At 40.3% G+C, this 22,643-nt stretch overlaps 1 protein-coding gene across 4 annotated transcripts in view; it reads left to right on the top strand.

The window, feature by feature from the left end:
- cdkal1 (CDKAL1 threonylcarbamoyladenosine tRNA methylthiotransferase) overlaps nucleotides 1-22,643 on the top strand; it is a 304,188-nt gene that overhangs the window by 271,513 nt on the left and 10,032 nt on the right. For all 4 annotated transcript variants that reach the window (XM_088999350.1, XM_088999354.1, XM_088999351.1 and 1 more), the window contains 2 exons: nucleotides 6,573-6,656; nucleotides 14,182-14,346. In XM_088999350.1, the coding sequence (XP_088855476.1) occupies nucleotides 6,573-6,656; nucleotides 14,182-14,346 (249 nt within the window). The remainder of the gene's footprint in view (nucleotides 1-6,572; nucleotides 6,657-14,181; nucleotides 14,347-22,643) is intronic.

The raw sequence follows: 22,643 nt of genomic DNA on the forward strand, positions 1-22,643 counted from the left end.
CTGTGACCGGGTGGTGCAACACTTGATGCGAGCACTGCATCAAGAATTGAGCACAGCGCCCGGGTTCGCCTTCGTAGTCTGAGGGGTGCGGCAGGGAGGGCTCGCGACTACTCACGGGGGGAGGAAGGAATATATATATATACAGTGGTACCTCGGTTCTCGAACGCCTCAAAGGTCGAACAAATCGGAGTTCGAACAAAATATTGGATTGGATTGGATTGGATATGCCTTTATTAGTCTCACAGTGGAGAAATTCGAGATATTCTTGCTTCGGCGTTCGTATACCACGCCAATACGACGCGTGAGTGCGTACGCGAGGGTGGGGTGCTGAGCAGCGTACGCGTGTATCGCTGTCTCCATTACCAACTGTTGTCGCTTGCGGACGTGCTGCGTTTTGCTCTAGCGTTTAATATAGGTGTACGAAGAGTTTTAGCCCCTAATCATGCCTCCAAAGAAAGTAAGTGCTGCTAAAAGTGACAAAAGAAAAGTAGTGCGTACAACTATTGCATTTAAGAAAGAAATAATCGCAAAATATGAAGGAGGTGTGCGAGTGTCGGATCTGGCTAGGGAATACAGCATGGTGAAATCTACGATCAGTACGATATTAAAGAATAAGGAGGCTGTGAAATCTAGTGATGTGACTGCGGGAGTGAGAGCAAGTGTCATTGGATAGATATTTTAAGAGAAAAGAACATCCTGTAGCCGCGTCAGTCGTAGCTGTCACGTTCCGAGCGAGAGTGACGGCAGCTGACTCGTCGGAACGTAGTGGAATGTTTGGGATCCCAAAGCAGACACGTACTAACCAAGCAGGATGTTTATTCACAAATAAAAGAAAACACAGCGAGTAAGAAGGCAGGGGGTGATCCAACCCGCTTACTACGCCAAAAAGCAAATGGCACACGAGGGTGCAAAATTACGCAATCCCGGAAGATGACATACATTTACGGGACGCAGAGAAAATAACTCGGACCGGATACACTCGCCCATCGAAGGAAGAGTCCAGGTACGGTGGCGAGGTGAGTCAATCATCCGGCATTGACGAGGTGATCGCGAACCGTATAAATGCCCCGTGTCCGCAATTCGAGAATTGACAGCAGGTGGAGAACGGCCGGGAGAGCCCCCCCCCCTCCGCTGCCAACTCGCAAGTGACAGGAACAAAGAGATGGTTTCCGTGTTCGAAAAAATCGCTTTTCGAACAGGGTCCTGGAACGAATTATGGTCGAGAACCGAGGTATCACTATATATATATATATATATATATATATATATATATATATATATATATATATATATATATATATATATATATATATATACAGTAAAGTCTCGTTATATCGATATTCAAGGGAGTCCGAAAAAATATCGATATAACCGGGACTATCGATATGTCCGACCCTGTTTGTATGTAATTTTCTCCGTGCGTGCATAGAAATAGTATCGATATAACCGGGACTATCGATATATCCGATATCGATATAACGAGACTTTACTGTATATAGCATTCATAATTCCACATATTCAAATACAAATGTTTCTCTCTTCTGTGTTCGGATCACTAAAAGCGGGTCTGTATTTTGACCCTTCACAATGACAGTTCAACTCAGCCTGAGAGGCGACATGCAGGGCTGCCTTTGATCGAAGCCGCAGATTTATGGTCAGGGGTGTTGATTTTTACGTATGTAATAAATTAGCATTGGTTGGACAGGAAGGCCAATCACATTCCACACTGTTTTCACCGGGCTTGTGAGACTTTGTTACACAGTCGGCTGAAAGTGTGCATAGGAGAGACAAGGAGTAGATGATGAGTGAAGAAATAAAAATATGTGGATCAGTCAGACAGAATTATGCATTGGTGGAGGTGCAGAACCTTTTTAGAAAATGTCTCCAGCAAACAACAGATGATTATAAAAACTAAGATAAGAGGGCAGTGTAATATTTGAAAAAATATATAAATTCGCTACAAAAATAAAAAAAAATAAAAATCCAATGTATATTTTGTATATATTGTATATTATTTCATTTATCAAAATCAATTGATACACATGCAAATCCACTCCATCGATTCTTCTTCTTCTTCTTCTTCTTCTTCTTCTTCTTCTTCTTCTTCTTCTTCTTATTATTATTATTATTATTATTAGTAGTAGTAGTAGTAGTAGTAGTAGTAGTATTTCCAACTTATTTATTTATTGCAAATGCGCACAAGTGGCCTGCGAAACACTCAATAATCCTTGGAGCGCCATTGGAGTGTATCGAATCAAGTTGAAATAGAGCGAAATTGAATCGATTTAGGAAATTAATATCAATACCCAGTCCTATATAGACTTTGTTCAGAAGCATTGCATTGTTTGTATGCAATGGCATTGCTTCCACACCTTACTCCAGCCTAAATTTTTGCAGCAGCAGATTGCAGCAGTCCTACTGCTATTCAGTATGGTTTGTAGTTATTCTGTTAACATTGCTTAAAATGCCAACAAGGTGGTGCTGTTTGAGTGACCTGCTCCCTTATTTATGATACAGATAAAAAAATAAATTAATAAAAAAAAAGTATTGATTACAAATTCAAAGCCACGGTGCTGTCATTACCCATGTTATGATGTGGATTAATTAGCAATTAAACTCATGATCCCATAAATCTGTTGCGGATCTGCTATGCACCGCGGGATGTCATCTTCTGGAGGTTGATGCAAATTAAAACTCCCTGTGCATAGACATGCTGTTTGGTGGCCTGCAAGTCAACTGATTGAGTAAACATGAATCCAAACATCGGCAGTCTTTTGCAGGAAGCGCACTAGCAGAGACAAGCTTAAATTATTTTGCACACAGGCACAGCAGTCACTGCGTAATTGACACGGGAAGCTCACCAACTTTTGATTTGCTGCAAACATATTTCCATACATTTCATTGCCAATGCAGGGATCTGCCCATGCATGCTAATCCTATTCGCACATACACGAAGCCAAGATCATTCCTGCTTGATGCTTATTTAGGTGGGGATTGGATATCATTAAGGCAGGCCGATGCACACTCACACGCATCGTGGGCATCACAGTCTCAACCGAAATATATCTTTCAATCTCAGCAGGACATCGATGGGTTAAAAACGAAGTCTCAGACTGGCCACCGCTCATCTGGGCTATTTAAAACATAAATAACAAGCCTTATTCTTACCGTATTATGTGTATTAAGACAATACACTATGTACAGTCTTGTTTATAGAACGGTTTTTGCACATCTACATTTGCACAGTATACAGTTGACATTTTTATTTTGTTATGCTTAGAATATCTTGTTTTCTATCCTTTCACTCCCACCCCAACCCCATCCCTCTTCAATTGCTGCTGTGGACTGCAAATTTCCCCATTGCGGGACGAATAAAGGTATTCTGATTCTGATTCTGATATGCACTTAAGCCGACAAGGCTTCTTCAGATGTTGAAATCAGAAAACAAAGTACTTTGTCTCACAAGCACCAAATGTGAAGTTCACAAAAAAAAGTCTCCCTTCAATTCAAAGGAGCAAAAATCCAAAGGTTTGCCCTACGTTAATCCTGTTCAAAGGGTTTGGTATCTGTAAAGTGTGTGGTGTATTTAGGCTTTTGGAACTTGTCACCATACTAGTGCAGGTGGTGGCTGTGTTGGAACACACATTGTAAGGTTACAGGCAGCCCAGAGATTGAAGGACTTGTGCCTCAAGACTCAAACGGGAAAGTAGGAAGAAGGAAGCAGATGTGTGCGGAAATGCATTTTTTTCACCGCCTTACTTCTAAGGCCTTATGAAGACAGATTGCTTGGAAAGTGATCAATCAACTCAGTTTTTAAGAATACAGCTCGTTACGAACAGTGTCAAAATACAACTGCAGGGCATGTCATACCCTACTTTTATCTGGTGCTTAGTTGCAGTGGTCTCAAACTGCGGTCCTCGAGGGCTGTAGTCTTACAGGTTTTCCAAGTCTCCCTGTTGCAACACAGCCTGGTGCGTTGCAACAGGGAGACTTGGAAAACATGTAAGACTACAGCCCTCAAGGACCGGAGTTTGAGACCACTGGTTTGATGTGTGCAGGGCTGACCAAAATGTTTGTGTTTTTATGGTGAGTCTTTGAGTGGCAAGACCATATGCACTTTTCCGTCAGGTCAGGCTTTGGCAACATATGAAGATCCAACCGTAAAAGCACACACAAAAATGGATGTGTAATATATTTGGGTGGAAATCGAGTGAAACCATATCTTAATCTTTCAAAGACTGTTGGAGTGGGGGGTGGTCTTGGTGGTTAGTCCTTTTGACTATATCTTGCATTGAAGTTGTTTCATCTGCCAGATCCAGTCCCAGAATGATTCCCAGTCTGCATTTTACACATATCTCCATTAAGATGGATGTGTGGATGGATGGATGGATGGATGGATGGATGGATGGATGGATGGATGGATGGATGGATGGATGGATGGATGGATGGATGGATGGATGGATGGATAAAAAAGTGAGAGACTTCAAATTGTTTGTACAAAATGATTGCAACCCATTCTATGGGTGATAATATTGTGGCTCATAATGTTATTTATCTCATCTGTCCGATTTCCCTAAAGGTGGGGACAACACCTTTAACAGCTTTTTATTCTGACATTTTTGGAGATGTGGTCACAGGACTTTTCAAACTTGATGATGTTTGAGTGGGAGGGTTCCAACAAGCGTGATGCTGTCAGGGACTCAGCCACTAAGGAACGTTTTCAGAAGCACAACTTGGTGCTCGACATTTTCCCGGAATCACTTTTTGTTCATGGACCAAAACCTTAAAAAAAGCTGATTAAATAGAAGGGATAAAGCGAAGTAGTTTCTCGTAGGCCTTGTGATTTTTTTTTTATGTCAACTGGGATTTTGTTGACTTGTGGTTCTCAGACAAAGCTCACTTTGTCCTCTCTGGTCATGTGAACAGCAAAAATTGTATTTCCTGGCAGTTTCACATGCTCCATCTAGGAGTGTCTCAGGCACCATTGTGAACATCTGGAGCACAATTGAGAAAGGCAAAAAAATGACCACATGACTGTATTGTTATCAAATTAATGTGAGTGACAAATGAGGCAATTGCAACCTCGCTTGAATAAATGACAGGTACAGTTCTTGTTTGCAGTTGTTTTCAGTCACTTATAGCATGAAAGCAAGAAATGGAGAAGTGAACGGGCACAGCTCATACTCTTTACGTGCGCTTTCTCTTTTTTATCTAAAACCAGTGAATCATGTGTGTAGTGGTGTTCCTTGCCACATGGCTTCAGAAACACCTTCATTTGGTGGCCCTGCTGGGCCGGCGTTTCAGAGGCTAAGTAAATAAGGCCGAATAAATTAATGGAAAAACAACCACGCGGGTTGGAACTACCGGTAACTACAACCAATACAATGGAAAGGGACATAACACGAGCATGTTTTATTCGTTCTTTCAATTCATTTTCAGGCTTACAGTCATTCATGAACTGTCTCCAATTTGTTCCTCCTCATCCACACACGGCAAACCCAAGTGGAAAACATCTGTTGTTGGCCGTATGAGCTTTATAAGAGAGCCTTTAGCCATCTGGGCTCTTAAAGAAGAAAAAAGAAGACAAATTGATGCAGTGTCGTGAGTTACCTAACTATAGTAGATGTGACAGGAACTTAACTTTATCCTCAAAACATGCATTTTCTTTGAGAAAGCCATCTTTAGAGTGCCGTAGTAGTTGTATGGTTTACGCTTTGTAATCTGTGTATGTATGTATGTATGTATGTATGTATGTATGTATGTATGTATGTATGTATGTATGTATGTATGTATGTATGTATGTGTGTGTGTGTGTGTGTGTGTGTGTGTGTGTGTGTGTGTGTGCGTGCGTGCGTGCGTGTGTGTGTGTGTGTGTGCCTGTGCGTTTGTGTGTGTTTGTTTGTTTGTTTGTTTGTTTGTTTGAATTGTTGTCAAATGGTTTTTATATTTTGCACAGCTTCTATGTGCTTTTGCACCAATCTGACACCATGATTGTATTTCTTGACTCTTTAAAGCGCAATGAATGGCTCAGTCGAAAGAATTGTGCATCGCAAAGCGAAGCGGCCTTGCTACTTTGCCTTGATTTGCTGTTATCCTGAATGGGCTTTTTCTGTATTTCATTTGCAGCCTTGCTTTTTCCCATTCTCCTTTCATCCATGTTTTTAAACCAATTTCTAAGTGCTGGGAATGAATACTGCCGAATATTCTGAAGCAAGCCACCAAAACTGAAGGAGCCTTGAGGTTGTAATTAAGGTTGTGGTGCAATGAAGACTGAAGAGTGAAACTTTGAATGAATTGACATTATGATGAGCACACACATACGGTGTAAGTTATTTTGTGTGGGTTAAAGTGAAGTTAGAGTGTGTAAAATGTTTGGCCAAAACACAATTGCCAATATATTGATGTCAAGTCAGTCAAACCAATGGCTTGAAAGACTAGGAATAGATAAAAAAAGAAGACAAGATGAGCAATTGTACCCTGTAATCTTGTCTTTATTTTTATTCCGTATGATTGATGTTTCTTTTTTGGAAAATGCAGGAAATACAACATGTACCTTTTATGTCTGTGTGTAGGTTGGGGAGAGACAACATGTGTTGGTGACTGAAGAGTCCTTTGATTCCCAATATTATGTGGCTCACAACAAGTTTTATGAGCAGGTAAGACATTTAACAATAAAATATATACAGTATATATTGAAAATGTACACTTATTATTCTTGATCAAGCTACCATAAGTAAGCTTGATCAAGCTTTGTGGAATATCTTTAGTGTTGCAAAACACTTCACTTAAAGGACAACCAACGTCACTTTTTTGTTTCCTAACTGACATCAGAAAAACATTTTATAGCATATAAAATACCCAAAACATGCAGTATAATATTTTTAGTCAAATGCAAAACACCAATAAAAATGACTTGAAGTGTCTAAAAAGTACTTCAATTTGAAAGCGGAAGTGGCCAGTTTCATAAGGTCCCGCCCCCATGTTTGTGGTGTCACGGCAAGACGTCTTGCCTTGCTCGAGAATCAAAACAATGGCTTCAGATTCAGAGAATATGCTTTTTTGTTACTCATCCAGTTATGAATATGAATGTTGTGCGGCGAGACAGCAAGCAGGTGGAAAGATGATAAAAGTTCACTCAGCCAGATGCAGGAAGGGTATTGTGAGTTTTCTTTATTTGAAGTCGCGGTGGATATCAGTTTTTTGGCTGACCACAGGTAACACTGCTCTCCAGGCTGTCCTTTCTCCCTCTTCTTCCTCCCCGAAGTGACTGGCTCAGTCTGGTTTTATAGGTGCTTCACCTGAGCTTCTGGCCAATCAGGTCCCAGCAGCAATTGGCCATTCCCAGGTGGTGGCAATCACCTTCTCAGAGTCAATTTAGTGGTCGCCCAACTCTACTGTTTTGGATGGGGAGAAATGCGCACCTTTCTCCCATCCAAAATCCAGAAAACACAAAATTTTTTAACATTTCTTTTGGCATCATGACATCATTCACACCCTCTCCTCAGAGTTCAGACATTCTTGTCAAATAATCAGCAATAACATTTTTCTTTTGTTTGTCAGGGCAGAGAATGTCATATGTGACAGGTCCTATTCTCCGAGTCACAGCGTATGGGCCCTGCCACTTTGCCAGTAGCTTACTTGGTCCCGTATGCAACAATATTAACACCTTCTGTCCAGGGTGCCAGTCTCTCCCTGATAAATTCTTGCTGTTATTCTCGCTGGATTTTGAAGACATTTTAAGACATTTTACAAATTATGGACACAACTTGTCCGGAGACGTCGGTTTAATAGTGACTGCACTGTAAAGTGAGAGAGTTATAAGTCATAAGTATTTATTTTCTTCATTGCTTTTATTTTATTGATGTTGTTAATTTGTTCTTCACCCTGAAAAAGATCACGAGGGATTTTGCTCTGCGTGTCACATGAGTTTTCACAGGAAGGTGCCACTACTTGCAGCTTAAGCTCTCGATCTACCAAATAAAGTAGGTTAGCTGGAATATCACACACTCTCTTAAATGTGCACCCACAGCCTACGGTGGTCAGATGAGCATTTGGCAGCAATGACTTTATTTCTTCCTTCAAATGTATGAACATTAGCCCTAAAGACATGAACATTCCAACCAACACACACAGCTGTTCAGTGAACGTGGCTTCAAAGAACCTCTCTGAACCTGCGAAAAATTAACTTTAAAACATCTTCAAATAAATCAATTTCCTCCACGCTTTAACTCTCATCAGAAACATGTTTGAAGTTGTGCTTTTTATTACCAGGGAGGGCAGCGGTTGGCAATATTTTTTCCCCCTCTCCTTCTTTGCTCCCTCCGCACTGCTCCTCCTCCCTCAGCCCCTACTGTATTGCACGCTGTGAACTCAGGTTGCACGTTTCATTCGCTCCATGCATGTGTTGCACAATTGCACACTTAACACAGGTTCATGAGTGCTCATGTGGGCACATGTGTCATATACAGTAAAGTCTCGTTATATCGATATCGGATATATCGATAGTCCCGGTTATATCGATGCTATTTCTATGCACGCACGGAGAAAATTACATGCAAACAGGGTCGGATACATCGATAGTCCCGGTTATATCGATATTTTTTCGGACTCCCTTGAATATCGATATAACAAGACTTTACTGTATATGCATTGAATCTTCAAGAAAAACGGTTTCCTGTTGTTCTGAGAGCCTTGTCAAAATCAATTACAATGTACTTTGATTTGTATGTATTTCAAATGCATTCTTACAATTATAAATAATAATAATTGAATTCCTCCATTCTCTATATAAGAATTATGACTTAAAATGGCAGCATGTGAGATTTTGAGTTCCTTGGTCTTTTTTTTTCTTTTGTCCCTTGTGTTGTTAACTTATGAGTGAGCTTTAGCTACACGAATGCTCAAGTCTTGGGGCTAAAAATGGAGGGCTACTGACACCAATGTACTTTTAGGTGCTTTGTAAACTAGCCGAGTGTTGCTTTAACCCTCCTGTTGTCCTCATTTTCTGTACACACCCCGTGCCCTTTGGGTCAAAATGACCCACCTTCAGAAACCCCCCCATATAAGTAGCTAAATTGAATTTTTTAAACACAAACCACTTGTCTTTCAGCACAATATGTGATATAGTTCTCCCTCCTCACTTTTATTTGTACATCTTTAGAAATTGAGAAAAAATGTGCGAAAATGATTTTTTGATGTTTTTTTTTTTTTTTGCGTTTCAATGACTAAACATTCTTTTTTTCCCTCCAATGAGCAATTTAGGACAATACAGAACTTTACATTGCAAGACAAACATGGAAAAAAAGTTAACCCATTGAAATAATTGCAGATGTAGCGCTGTATGTAAGTATAAAGAGTTTGATGTTTCTCTTTAATCGTAAGTAGGTTCGTTATCAGATCTCCCAGGTAAGTGACACGCAGATGTGATGTGTCCCAGAGCTTGATCGTGGCGTGGAGTCGAGCAAGCCGTGCTGTGAAACTCCGTCCGATGCTGAGCGGGTCTCTGCGAGCTGAGCGTCTGTCTGGGTCTGAGTCCGAGATGATTCTGATTCTCTCTGTCCCGCGTCGGCTACTTTTATACCCATTTTCATGCGTGGGAAATGCGTCAGGCTGAGATGCACATCAAGGAGATCAAAGGGCTTGAAAGACATTAAGGTAGTAGGCACAGTCATTGGAAGAAGGGTTCGGTGAATGAGCATAAGAAACTGGTGGAGTTCGGTGCCTCTAACAAGATTAAGAACCACTGAACTAATGTCTTTCCTAGCTTCTCCAGTAACACCCTTATCTTGGTCTTATGTTGATGTATCAGGTAGGGTTGATCAATCTCAAGATCACCTGTTAAGATTCGTAGCCCTAATTAGGCCTGCAGGTCGGTTTCATCCCTCTTTTTGCAGCTGTCTCCATATTTGAGAAAAGCCTTCAGATTTGTCATCTCAAGATTATTTTTCTATTGCTGGTGTGATAAACAGGTAAAATATAAGTACAATGAGGGTCCTGAAAATGAAGGATATTGGAATAAAAACAAAATTTCCATTTTCTATAGTTGTGGGTAATCTAGGAAAAGTAATAACATTTCAAGTTAAAAAATATTATTTAGGGTGTTTTTTGGTCATTTTTAACCCAGTATCAGATCGTTTTGAACCGAAGACCAAAGGAGGGTTACATTGTCGACCAGAGCTGGAGTCAGAGCTCTTGATAACACTCACGAGGCTAATGCCTTAAGGCACACATAAACATACAAATAGGTTTGTCATGATTAAAAATAAAATAACACCACCTGATACCCAACACCAGAAGTGACAGCAAGACCAGCCTGCTGAGTCTGCATATCGATGTACCAAAAATCTTGCATTGGAGATTGCGGCTCATTTTAATTCTGTATGTGATATGACTAGCACGCCAGAGTAGGTGCATACTGTAGTTCTTAATTTGTATAATAATATATACCTGTATACATATATTTTTTTTTATTCTTCATTAAAAAAAATAGATATATACAGGTAACATCCGAGTTACGACCGGGTTCCGTTCCGACAAAACGGTCGTAAATCGAAATGCATTCAAAATGGCCCACGCAAGATTTATACGACAAGATATTATATGATGTCAATCTGTTGTTCTTAAGCAACGTTTTCGATTAAATACTATTATATACCAAAATATTGACAGTTCATTGATAAGTCTTATAACTTTTAGTGTCATTTCTATCATTTTATATTTCATATTATCGATCTTTATTACTGTGTCGGCGCACACGCTTTCTGCTAACCCTAAAACGCATGGCTTCCCACGCATGTGAGCTGTCCAAATTTGCTCTCCTTGCTAACGGACTCACCGGGGACGCCTTCCCGCTTCCAAGGCTGTCAATTCCTTCATCAGGAGGCTAAAACGGGACGCTGTCAACTTGTATTTGTACTTTGTATTACCCTGGACTTACTATATCATCAGTGCTCGGTCCGAGCCTCCCCACCATCCCGTAATCCTTTCAGGATTGCTCCTTCTCTGCACCACCGTGTGCCAGTTGCTTTGCGCCATTGGCATATAGTATCTGTGTCGGCTTTGCCATTGCCGCCCAACTCGTCGTTTTTGGTATTCTTTATATTTGATTATTCCGCTGGTCCTCTTTTTTGGGACCAGCACTTTGTGTTGTCCCTTAATAAATCTTCCTGCACGGACTTCTGTTTCTGTCGCTTACAATTCAATTTTGCTCAGACGAGTCGGCTGCTCTGTTCCTCGTTCAGAACGTGACAGATCTAAATTTCGACAATTTCTAGTCTTTTATTCTACCAAATGCATCGCAAACACGCTTCAGAGTTCAACAGTGTTACAGGCTGTAGCGGTGGCAACCGTAGAATTAAAAAAAGGTATGGTGGTCGTAAGTATGGGTGGTCGTAACTTGCACCGGTCGTAAATCAGATGTTACCTGTATATATATAAAATGTAAAGTGTCCTTGAGAGTTTTGAAAGGCCCTTAGAAATTGAATGTATATTATATATATATGTATGTATGTGTATATGTATATATGTATATATGTATGTATGTATGTATATATATATATATATATATATATATGTATATATATATATATATATATATATATATATATATATATATATATGTGTGTGTGTGTGTGTGTGTGTGTGTGTGTGTGTGTGTGTGTGTGTGTGTGTGTGTGTGTGTGTGTGTGTGTATATGTATATGGATGGATAGATAGATAGATAGATAGATAGATAGATAGATAGATAGATAGATAGATAGATAGATAGATAGATAGACAGACAGACAGACAGACAGACAGACAGACAGACAGACAGACAGACAAAATACAGGAGCTGCTGGAAAGGCAGCCATTCTCACGGCACCATCTTGAAGTCAAAAGAACAAAAACTTACTCGACACAAGAAGCAGAATACAACATACCCTACACTGGTCGCCAACCACTCGCCGGCCACTGAAAGACAAACAAGCATTGAAACTCATTCACACCTATGGACAATTTAGAGCATGCAGATGTAACGTGTATTTTTTCCATTGTGGGAGAAAGTGGAAGAAAATCATTGCAAGCATAGGGAGCATGCAAAGTTCACACACAGGAAAGCCGGAACCCAAATTCGAGCCACAAACCTCAGAACTTTGTGGCATGTGCAGTGAGTAACGATACTTCATTCATTCCTTTCATCACTTTGTTGCTGTGAAATGTAAATGTCTCCACTGCGAGACTCATAAAGGCAAATCCAATCCAATCCAATCCAATACTTGTTTGTGTGTTACATTGTACATTTGCTAGTCAAAGTAAGAAGAAGTTCCGTCGGAATGACCAAATCTGTCACTTGGATCATGAAATAAATTGGGGGAGCAAGTAATGCGAGGCCAAGGGTCAGCTGAGAGGAACTGTGGAGGCACTGAAATGGATGCGGAAAGCAGCTTGCTAGGTTGATGAAGGGAAGGTCGACAAGTGAGTGTGAACAAATCACTCGATCTCAATGTAACCTGACAATAAAACTAGGCAGCTGCCCCACCTGCATATGCGAGTTGGGTGAAGGAGGGGTTATGTGGGAGTGTAACAGTGGGGGTTTCCAGTCACATAGGACAAGCTCTCTCATCATTGACTCTCCCTTTAATGGTCCTCAAAGGATTGTCAGCAATATGCACAATGCCGCCTACCTCTTCCACCTCCACTTTTTCTAACCTCTCAGTTTTCTGCCTGCTTAACCACTTCCTTCTCCCCCAACACACACACACACACACACACACACACACACACACACACACACACACACACACACACACTCTGTGGTGAGCAGCACGTGTGATGATTATGCAGGTGTGGCGCTGGCAGGTAGACGGCACGGCCTCATTTTCCCTGCCGATCATATTCCATCCACTGGATAAAGACAGACAAATAAGCACTGAGACGGGCATAAATGCACCGCCACAGCTATAGAATTTCAACTTCATCATTTCACTTCTTCTGCTCTGCTATGTCGAGCTTTAAGTATTGGGTGAAATAAGAGTGAGTACAAGATTAACGCAGTATTGAAAATGCTGAAACACTCCATTTTAACTCATTCACTGGCAGACGTGCAAAAATGTGTCCACAGCAGTGCCAAGGTTTTTGTCATTTTCACTAAAATATTGACTTTTACATCGACATAAACATTCAATGCAGCCTAAGAAACCTTAGACTCTCTTCTTTCATCAGAAATAAAGAATTAATTCCTAAGTTATATGGATTTGGAGCAATGTGAGGTGCAAGTGGGGGCGGCTGTACAAAAGGCAAATGGTGCCCCCTCGTTCGAGGGAAAAACATTGCTAGAGGTCTGACCAGCGCTTTATCGGCACGCCCGCAAGAAAAACGAAACAAATTTGTTAATGTTATTCCACGTCATATTTTCAATTCACGAATAAATTTGTGAAAGGCAGTCTACTTTTCCTTTCGGCTTTTGCTTTCAAGGGTTCACCACAGCGAATCAGTGTCTTCCATCTTCAAAGGTTTGATCCGCATGTTTGTTTGGCCAATCTTTTACATCGGTTTACTTTTTTTTTTAATCCATACTTCCATCAAAACGGTTTTGAGGTCTCAGTCACCTGATGGCAGTATACTTCCCATACCACAAATATATTAAATAAATAAAGTTAAATAAATAAAGTTAAATAAATGAAGTTAAATAAATAAAATTCAATTAATAGATTTAAACAAATAAATAAATAAAGATTAATAAACTAAACTAAAGAAATACATAAATAAATCGACAATTGCTGCTTTTTAGTCAGCAACTTGTGGTTTTGGTGTAAGTAACGTATTTTCTGATTACAAAAAATGTTGCTGTGCTGATGACCATTTTGTCTTTGGGAGCCTTTTACTGAGCGAGTTGCTTGTTCTGTAGCCACAAAGGGACATAAGTCTTCTTGAGCCGGGCCCAAGCCCAGATAAATACAGAGGGTTGTGTCAGGAAGGGCATCCGACGTAAAAGCTTGGCCAAAACAAATATGCGTATCATATCTCTGAAGATGGAGGTTACTGATTCGCTGTGGTGACCCCTTGAAGGGAAAGGCCGAAAGGAAAAGAAGAAGTTTATATGTCATAAAATATTTCCTCCAAGTCAGAAGTAGAGACGTGTCAACAATTGCTTTTTAAAATGATCACCATTGATCGATTGATTACAATATGTGTTTTACAGGTACTGGTTCCCAAGAGGTTCGAGTTCAAGGGGAAAATGATTGAAGTAGACATCTATGAGGCAGGAAAACACTTCCTGAAAGCACGACCAGTGGAAGACATAAAACCTTTCACTCCATCCATTGCTGCTCCACTTGAAAAAGGAGAAGTGTCTGGCTTGATGAAGGTGAACACATTCATGCGCACACAATAAATACATACTTTCAATGTTAGTTGACATTTTTCTTCTTCAGCAATCAAAGCTGAGATGTGCATTTATTTTTACTCTTAGTTATTTGTTCACCACAAATATCAAGTACTTCTTTTTCCATGTTTGGATATTGTGTTCAGCTTTGAATTTTAGCTTCAATTAAATTGTGAATAATGAAGAGCTCGCTACAGCTTCTGTCACTTTATAGATCCTGATGGGATCATAAATTCAGGTGGTTCAAGCAGCCACAACAGTGAAGTAAAAAAATAAAAATAAAAGTTGTGTACACATATCCGCATCCTCCGCTCAGAAAAAGCCGATGTGTCAGTGGTAAGTCATCTAAGATAAGTGATGACTAGATAAACCGACGCGAACACGCATGCTGGCTGACTGACACACATGTGTGAACTTGCACAAACGCCATGTTAATGTATCTGTTTCAGTGCATGTTATTTTTCACTGTGACTAGCTGTAGCTCATAGCTCAGGACATTCAGCCACAGAGCAGAATATGATCCACTTTCTAATTTCACACTCCATCAACCTTTACTGCCAGACAGCCCGGGAAGGAAGGCAGAGAACAGAGGCAAAGGGGTCGCAGCGATCAAGGGAAGACAACTCGCGAAAGAAAGTGAGAGAGAAATTGATGGCAGAATGAAACAGGGAACAGAGCGAAGGGATTCGCATTAAGGCTACTGACATGTCACTCTGCAATGAAAACTTCAGTGGTAAAGACCGTTCAGTTACCTCTTAAAATCATTTACCACATACAGTACACACACACATCCCGCCCTTATTAATTTCACCTACACATACCCCCTTTGAATACACGCCATATTTGAATTTATTTAGCAATTTAGCATATGCTATTTTTGTCCATGAGTTGCAATAAATGGGCAACTTATGGCCTATGCACCATCATTCTGCATCATTATATCCAAGCCTAAAAATATGACAAAAAGAAAGGCTAAAAACAGTATCATGTGATATCTTCCACAATTCACAATGAAATACAGTAAAGTCTCGTTATATCGATATCGGTTATAGCGATAGTACCGCTTATTACGATACTATTTTCATTTCCCTTGCACATTTCTAGTCTTTTTATGTATAATTAGTACCGTTTAGTACGATACCCGGTTATTATGATAATCCGGTTATTACGGTGCTCCTTTTCATCCCCCGCCGGCCATTTTTGTTGTTTATATCGATATATCCGTCGCGCCATTGGTCAACTTGGTCACGTGTCTTGTTACGTGAGCCGCCATCGGTCGCGCCATTGGTCGACTTGGTCACATGAGCCGCCATCGGTCGCGCTATTGGTCGACTTGGCCGTGTGACTTTGTCACGTGACACGCCATCGGTCGCGCCATTGGTCAACTTGGTCACGTGTCTTGGTTACGTGTCACGCCATCAGTCGCGCCATTGGTCGACTTGGTCAGGTGACTTGGTTACGTGCCCAGCACCCGTGTAGCAGAGCCATTTTCATTTTCAGACGCTAGCTCGTGTGTAGCAGACGAGATTGAAGTGTTTGTGTTAAAAGGTAAAAATGGGAAGCAGAAGAAGATTGATGACTTTTTTAAATTGTATACATAATACAGTAAGATGTAAGAGTTGCAGTTTCCCTGTTGTGTTATGTACATGCCCACTGTACTGTATATGAATGCAATCGTTTTTTGCAACAATGTTTCTTGTTTTGTCTGCTGAAGCGCGATGATTTTGAAAATTATTAACATTCCATACTGTGTATTAAAGGACAGCCGATGTCACTTTTTATTCAAATGCAAATAAAAATGACTTAACGCCAAGACGTCTTGCATTGCTTGTGAATCCAAACAATGGCTTCAGATTCGGATAATATGCTTTCTTGTTACACATCCAGTTATGAATATGTTTCAAATACACTGTAGTTCTAATGATTAAAGCATACATGTTTACAATCATTAAAGAATTATATGTGCCATTTTGAGGCAACATTGGGGGATCATCTCTTACCCAAAAAAAAAGGGGAGCTAATGGCCAGCTCCGTTTCTTATATGGCGCTTGGCTGCCCTCTTTTGGCGGCTTTTGTTTAATATCGATAGTCCCGGTTATATCGATATTTTTTTCGGACTCCCTTGAATATCGATATAACGAGACTTTACTGTAGTTGGATTGGATTGGATTTGCCTTTATTCTGTCCGAATCAGATCGTTTTCAAGTCATTTAGCACGGAGTCTCTATTCAACATTTTGAATTGATTTCGAGTTACGACCGTTTGACTTACAACCATTTTGTCGGAACGGAACCCGGTCGTAACTCGGCTGTTATATATATATATATATATATATATATATATATATATATATATATATATATATATATATATATATATATACAGTAAAGTCTCGTTATATCGATATTCAAGGGAGTCCGAAAAAATATCGATATAACCGGGACTATCGATATATCCGATCCTGCGCCGAACTGCATTAAACAAAAGCCGCCAAAAGAGGGCAGCCAAGCGCCATATAAGAAACGGAGCTGGCCATTAGCTCCCTTTTTTTTTGGGTGAGAGATGTTCCCCCAATGTTGCCTCAAAATGGCACATATAATTCTTTAATGATTGTAAACATGTATGCTTTAATCTTCAGAACTACAGTGTATTTGAAACATATTCATAACTGGATGTGTAACAAGAAAGCATATTATCCGAATCTGAAGCCATTGTTTGGATTCACAAGCAATGCAAGACGTCTTGGCGTGAAGTCATTTTTATTTGCATTTGAATAAAAAGTGACATCGGCTGTCCTTTAATACACAGTATGGAATGTTAATAATTTTCAAAATCAATGCGCTTCAGCAGACAAAACAAGAAACATTGTTGCAAAAAACGATTGCATTCATATACAGTACAGTGGGCATGTACATAACACAACAGGGAAACTGCAACGCTTACATCTTACTGTATTATGTATACAATTTAAAAAAGTCATCAATCTTCTTCTGCTTCCCATTTTTACCTTTTAACACAAACACTTCAATCTCGTCTGCTACACACGAGCTAGCGTCTGAAAATGAAAATGGCTCTGCTACACGGGTGCTGGGCACGTAACCAAGTCACCTGACCAAGTCGACCAATGGCGCGACTGATGGCGTGACACGTAACCAAGACACGTGACCAAGTTGACCAATGGCGCGACCGATGGCGTGTCACGTGACAAAGTCACACGGCCAAGTCGACCAATAGCGCGACCGATGGCGGCTCATGTGACCAAGTCGACCAATGGCGCGACCGATGGCGGCTCACGTAACAAGACACGTGACCAAGTTGACCAATGGCGCGACGGATATATCGATATAAACAACAAAAATGGCCGGCGGGGGATGAAAAGGAGCACCGTAATAACCGGATTATCGTAATAACCGGGTATCGTACTAAACAGTACTAATTATACATAAAAAGACTAGAAATGTGCAAGGGAAATGAAAATAGTATCGTAATAAGCGGTACTATCGATATAACCGATATCGATATAACGAGACTTTACTGTAAAGTCTCGTTATATCGACTTTTTATGTATACTTAGTTCCGTTTAGTATGATTGGATTGGATTTGCCTTTATTAGTCTCGCAGTGGAGAAATTTACATTTCACAGCAGCAAAGTTATGAAAGCAATGAAAGTAGAAAAACAAAATACATGAGCTGCTGGAAAGGCAGCCACTCTTGTGGCACTGTCTTTAAGTCAAAGGAACAAAAAAACTACATAACAAATAACATAACACAAAGACACAGAGAGTCATTCATTCTTAAGCACTTTCTGTCCCCTCTTTGTTAAACGAAGCAGTACCAGATGAAAGAGGGGAGTTCTCCATCTTTGCAGATTTTAGCGATTTTCAGACACGTGTGATGTATTTAAATACAAATCTATGGTTTCTCTGTTTCTCAGATTTAAACTTGAGTTTGGTTTTAAATACTGAACACAGCCACATCCCCGGTCAGAAGAGGCTATGCACATTTGTGCGATGACCACATGACTTTTTTTTCAACTCATATTTGTAAACATAGAACTGCGGCCAAGGGTGTGCCGGTGAATTGTAAACAATTTGTGTTGTAGCAATTACGCCTCACATTAATGGTATAAAGAGTTCTGTCGTTATCTCATTTTTCTCAAGTGAAAATGCCAGTATCATGACAACATGAATCACAAATAATGTTGCCATACTTTATTAACAATCATGGAGCGATGATTGTGTTGTGCAATTGAAAAATATGCTGAGTTCTTTTCATCCAAATGCAGCATTCACTGTCACGGTTGTCTTTGAAAATAGTTTAGATTTGAGGTTTTTCAGGTACAAATGCCTGGCTACGAAATCAGTGCAACATCAACTCTCGTCGATCTGTTGTTGGCGTCAAACCTATGTGCTTTTACATTTACATCCACAGACATGCACTTTTACTGCTCAGAATTCATAGCCAAGCATCGATCCGGTCGTATTTCCTCAACACCATGCACATCTTGTTTGGAAGCCGGCTGGTGTGCAATCATTTTCTCTTTACGCCTTCAGAATGGCAGGTGTCTCACTTTGCTGTACTTGGTGTGGATCGACATAAAAGACCTTGAAAGGTTGATCTGCCTTTCCAATCACTTGGTACTATTATCAAGCAAACAATCACGCAGTCATGATGCGTCTTGCTCCCGCTTCATTCTTCTGTGTTTTTCTTTTTCCGAAAGCCTGTCATTTTGAGCTTGTAAGATGTGGCTGAAATTGTAATTGTTCAGTCCCGTTTCACAACCAGAGATAAACAGTACCTCGACACGCCCCTCCCCTGCCCACACACACACACACACACACGCACGCGCACGCACGCACGCACACACACACACACACACACACACACACACACACACACACACACACACACACGCACGCACACACACACACACACACACACACACGATATGTAGGGGACTCAAGTAACGACTGATTGATAATAGATGGTGTGTACATAGTTATGGATAGATTAGCTTTGACAAGCATGTGGGACATGGAGTCAAGTTTCCATAAAACCAATGATTTGGCTGCATCATTTCAGTGTTTAATGTAATCATTTTCCTTAAAGCACAACACTCGTTAGATGGGATTCGGGAAAGCTTTTGGTATACACACAGAAAATTATCATTCCTATTCCTATCATTCCTATATAAAGTAAAGTCTCGTTATATCGATATCGGATATATCGATAGTCCCGGTTATATCGATACTATTTCTATGCACGCACTGAGAAAATTACATGCAAACAGGGTCGGATATATCGATAGTCCCGGTTATATCGATATTTTTTCGGACTCCCTTGAATATCGATATAACGAGACTTTACTGTAGTTTATTTAGAATAAAGTTCTCATCTCTTGTTGGATTGAGTCCATAAATTGATTCATTTCACTGTGAAACCAACTACGTGTGATGTTTCTTCTCATTGATGGCAGATTGCCAAAAAACACCATGTGACCGCAGTACTAAAATATTTGAATAATTTTCAATGTTTTACGAGCTGGATATTATTCCAGCGAAAGTTGCTTCGTGGTGTGTATTCAGAGATGTCTTTGCTCCATTCCAGTGAAAAACCAAGGTTTCAGAGCAACAACAGCACCTGAAAATTTAGCTCTTCTTTGTTCTCGATCTGCCTCTCGTAGCCGTCTGTCAAACCTGCATTCACAGAAACAGCGGTTTTCCGTGGAAAGGCGAAGGACAGTAATGAGTCTTTTAGTTGGACACAATAGCAGAGAAAGCACTCAGCAGCACAGCAAAGGGGGAAAAAATGAAAGTATCTTCACCGGTCCTCGTTCTCAGATGAAATTAAATGATGGAAGGGGACGGGGAGAGAAAAACGGAAGGCAAGAAAGAAAGAGCGCAAGGTAGATGGAGTGAGATCAGGAGACGGCAAAGGTAGCATGAGTGCCATCTCATAATAACCAGGTCTTTTCATAGCATACTTTCTCAAGGAGATCCGGAGAATGGGAGAGAGGGGAGAAAACAGCTCGGGTATCTTCACGAGGCAGCAAATTGACAGTTGGTATGAAAGACATAAAAAGAAGAAATGCCCATTGAGAAGGAGGTAAAATTAGGCTTGTCAAAAACTTTTTTCATGACAGCCAATGACAAAATGTAAACTGATGACATATTGGCTTGGCTTTGAGATTATTTTGGGCCCATCCATCAAAGACAAAGTGATTATGTGTTTGTGTTTCTTTGCTTCATTTCTTCTTATTCACTATTTTTATATATATATATATATGTATCTCATCTCATTTTACGTGCCGCTTATTACGCGATAAGAAGGAGCGCCGATGCGTATGTGGAACTGTCGCGGCTTGGAATTAAAGTGGATTTATTTGGGACAGGAGATGTGAGACAATCTCTTCGTCAATGGATGCTACAGCTGCGTGTTTGCTTTCAACATTTAGCTTGTAGTCGACGTGCACATTCCACCATGATGTCCCTGATCCACTGGTGAAGAGACGCTTTGATCCTCTCCTCTTTCATGTGGAACTGCTTTGTTTAACAAAGAGGGTACGGAAAGTGCTTCGGAATGAATGACTCTGTGTCTTTGTGTTGTCATGTTATTTGTTATTTAGTTTTTTTGACTTCAAGACGGCGCCGCGAGAGTGGCTGCCTTTCCAGCAGCTCATATATTTTGTTTTTCTACTTTCATTCCTTTCATAACTTTGCTGCTGTGAAATGTAAATTTCTCCACTGCGAGACTAATAAAGGCAAATCCAATCCAATCGTACTAAACGGAACTAATTCTACATAAAAAGACTAGAAATATGCACGGGAAATGAAAATAGTATCGTAATAAGCAGTATTATCAATATAAACGATATCGATATAACGAGACTTTGCTGTGTATATATATATATATATATATATATATATATATATATATATATATATATATATATATATATATATATATATATATATACAGGTAACATCCGAGTTACGACCGAGTTCCGTTCCGACAAAATGGTTGTAAGTCAAACGGTCGTAACTCGAAATCAATTCAAAATGTTGAATAGAGACTCCGTGCTAAATGACTTCAAAACGATCTGATTCGGACGCCACGGGGACGGGTGGGCATTGGTCCGCGTCCCGGTCCGGCCTCCCTGTGTGGAGTTTGCATGTTCTCCCCAGACCCGCGTGGGTTTTCTCCGGGTCCTCCGGTTTCCTCCCACACTCCAAAAACATGCATGGCAGGCAGATTGACCACTCCAATTTGTCCCTAGATGTGAGTGTGAGAGTGACTGTTGTATGTCTTTGTGTGCCCTGCGATTGGCTGGCAACCAATTCAGGGTGTCCCCCGCCTCATGCCCGAAGACAGCTGAGATAGGCTCTAGCAACCCCCGCGAACCTAATGAGGAATAAGCGGTATGGAAAATGAGATGATATATATATATATACAGTGGTACCTCGGTTCTCAACCATAATCTGTTCCAGAACCCTGTTCGAAAACCGATTTGTTCGAACACCGAAACCATTTTTCCCATTACAAATCATGTAAATCGTTTTAATCCGTTCCAACACCCTGAATGTTTACCTTTTAGTACATCGATGAGAAGGTTTCTTTAGCCGTCATCTGTACTTTTTTGAAGGTGTCGGACGTCTCGCCTTCTATCCAAGAGGCTTCGTCAGCGAACTAAAGTCTTACTGGTCGTATCGGCCCTATTTATATATCCCTAATGTCCAGACATGGTGGCGCCGGACACAGCTTTAGGTCCCTCCTCTCAGGTTGGGGGGAGCAGTATTTTATACATTATTTTATGCATGAAATTGCACATTAAAATGCTGACCAACACATATAAAGCAATGAATATCTCAGAAACTGTTAAGCAAAATGGCAAAGACACAAATAACAAACATAAATGTAACCCAGGCTAATCGTACATTCGTAAAGAAAAGAATTATGAATAGGATTTTTTACCTTTGTGGTGGTCAAGGATGTCGTTACTTACAGCCTAATTTTTCGCTCGGTTTATCCCCTTAAACGTAAGATAGAGTATAAAAAAGTGGAAGAGCTGTTCCAAGAAAGAAGAAAAAACATATCACTTTCAAACGGAATGAGAGGATTACTTTTTCACGATGACATTTTCAAGTGCAGTTGTCTCTCGTCTGCCAGTTAGTGAACTCAGGTAATGGCAAACAATTGACATAATTGTGTTGTGTTGTGCAACATATGATATACATCAACATAAGTTGCAATAATCGTCACTATATTTCTCAATAAATATC

The sequence above is a fragment of the Hippocampus bargibanti genome, linkage group LG06, assembly GCF_051943395.1.
Source record: "Hippocampus bargibanti isolate YZ-2025 linkage group LG06, ASM5194339v1, whole genome shotgun sequence".
In the NCBI taxonomy this organism is placed as follows: domain Eukaryota; kingdom Metazoa; phylum Chordata; class Actinopteri; order Syngnathiformes; family Syngnathidae; genus Hippocampus; species Hippocampus bargibanti.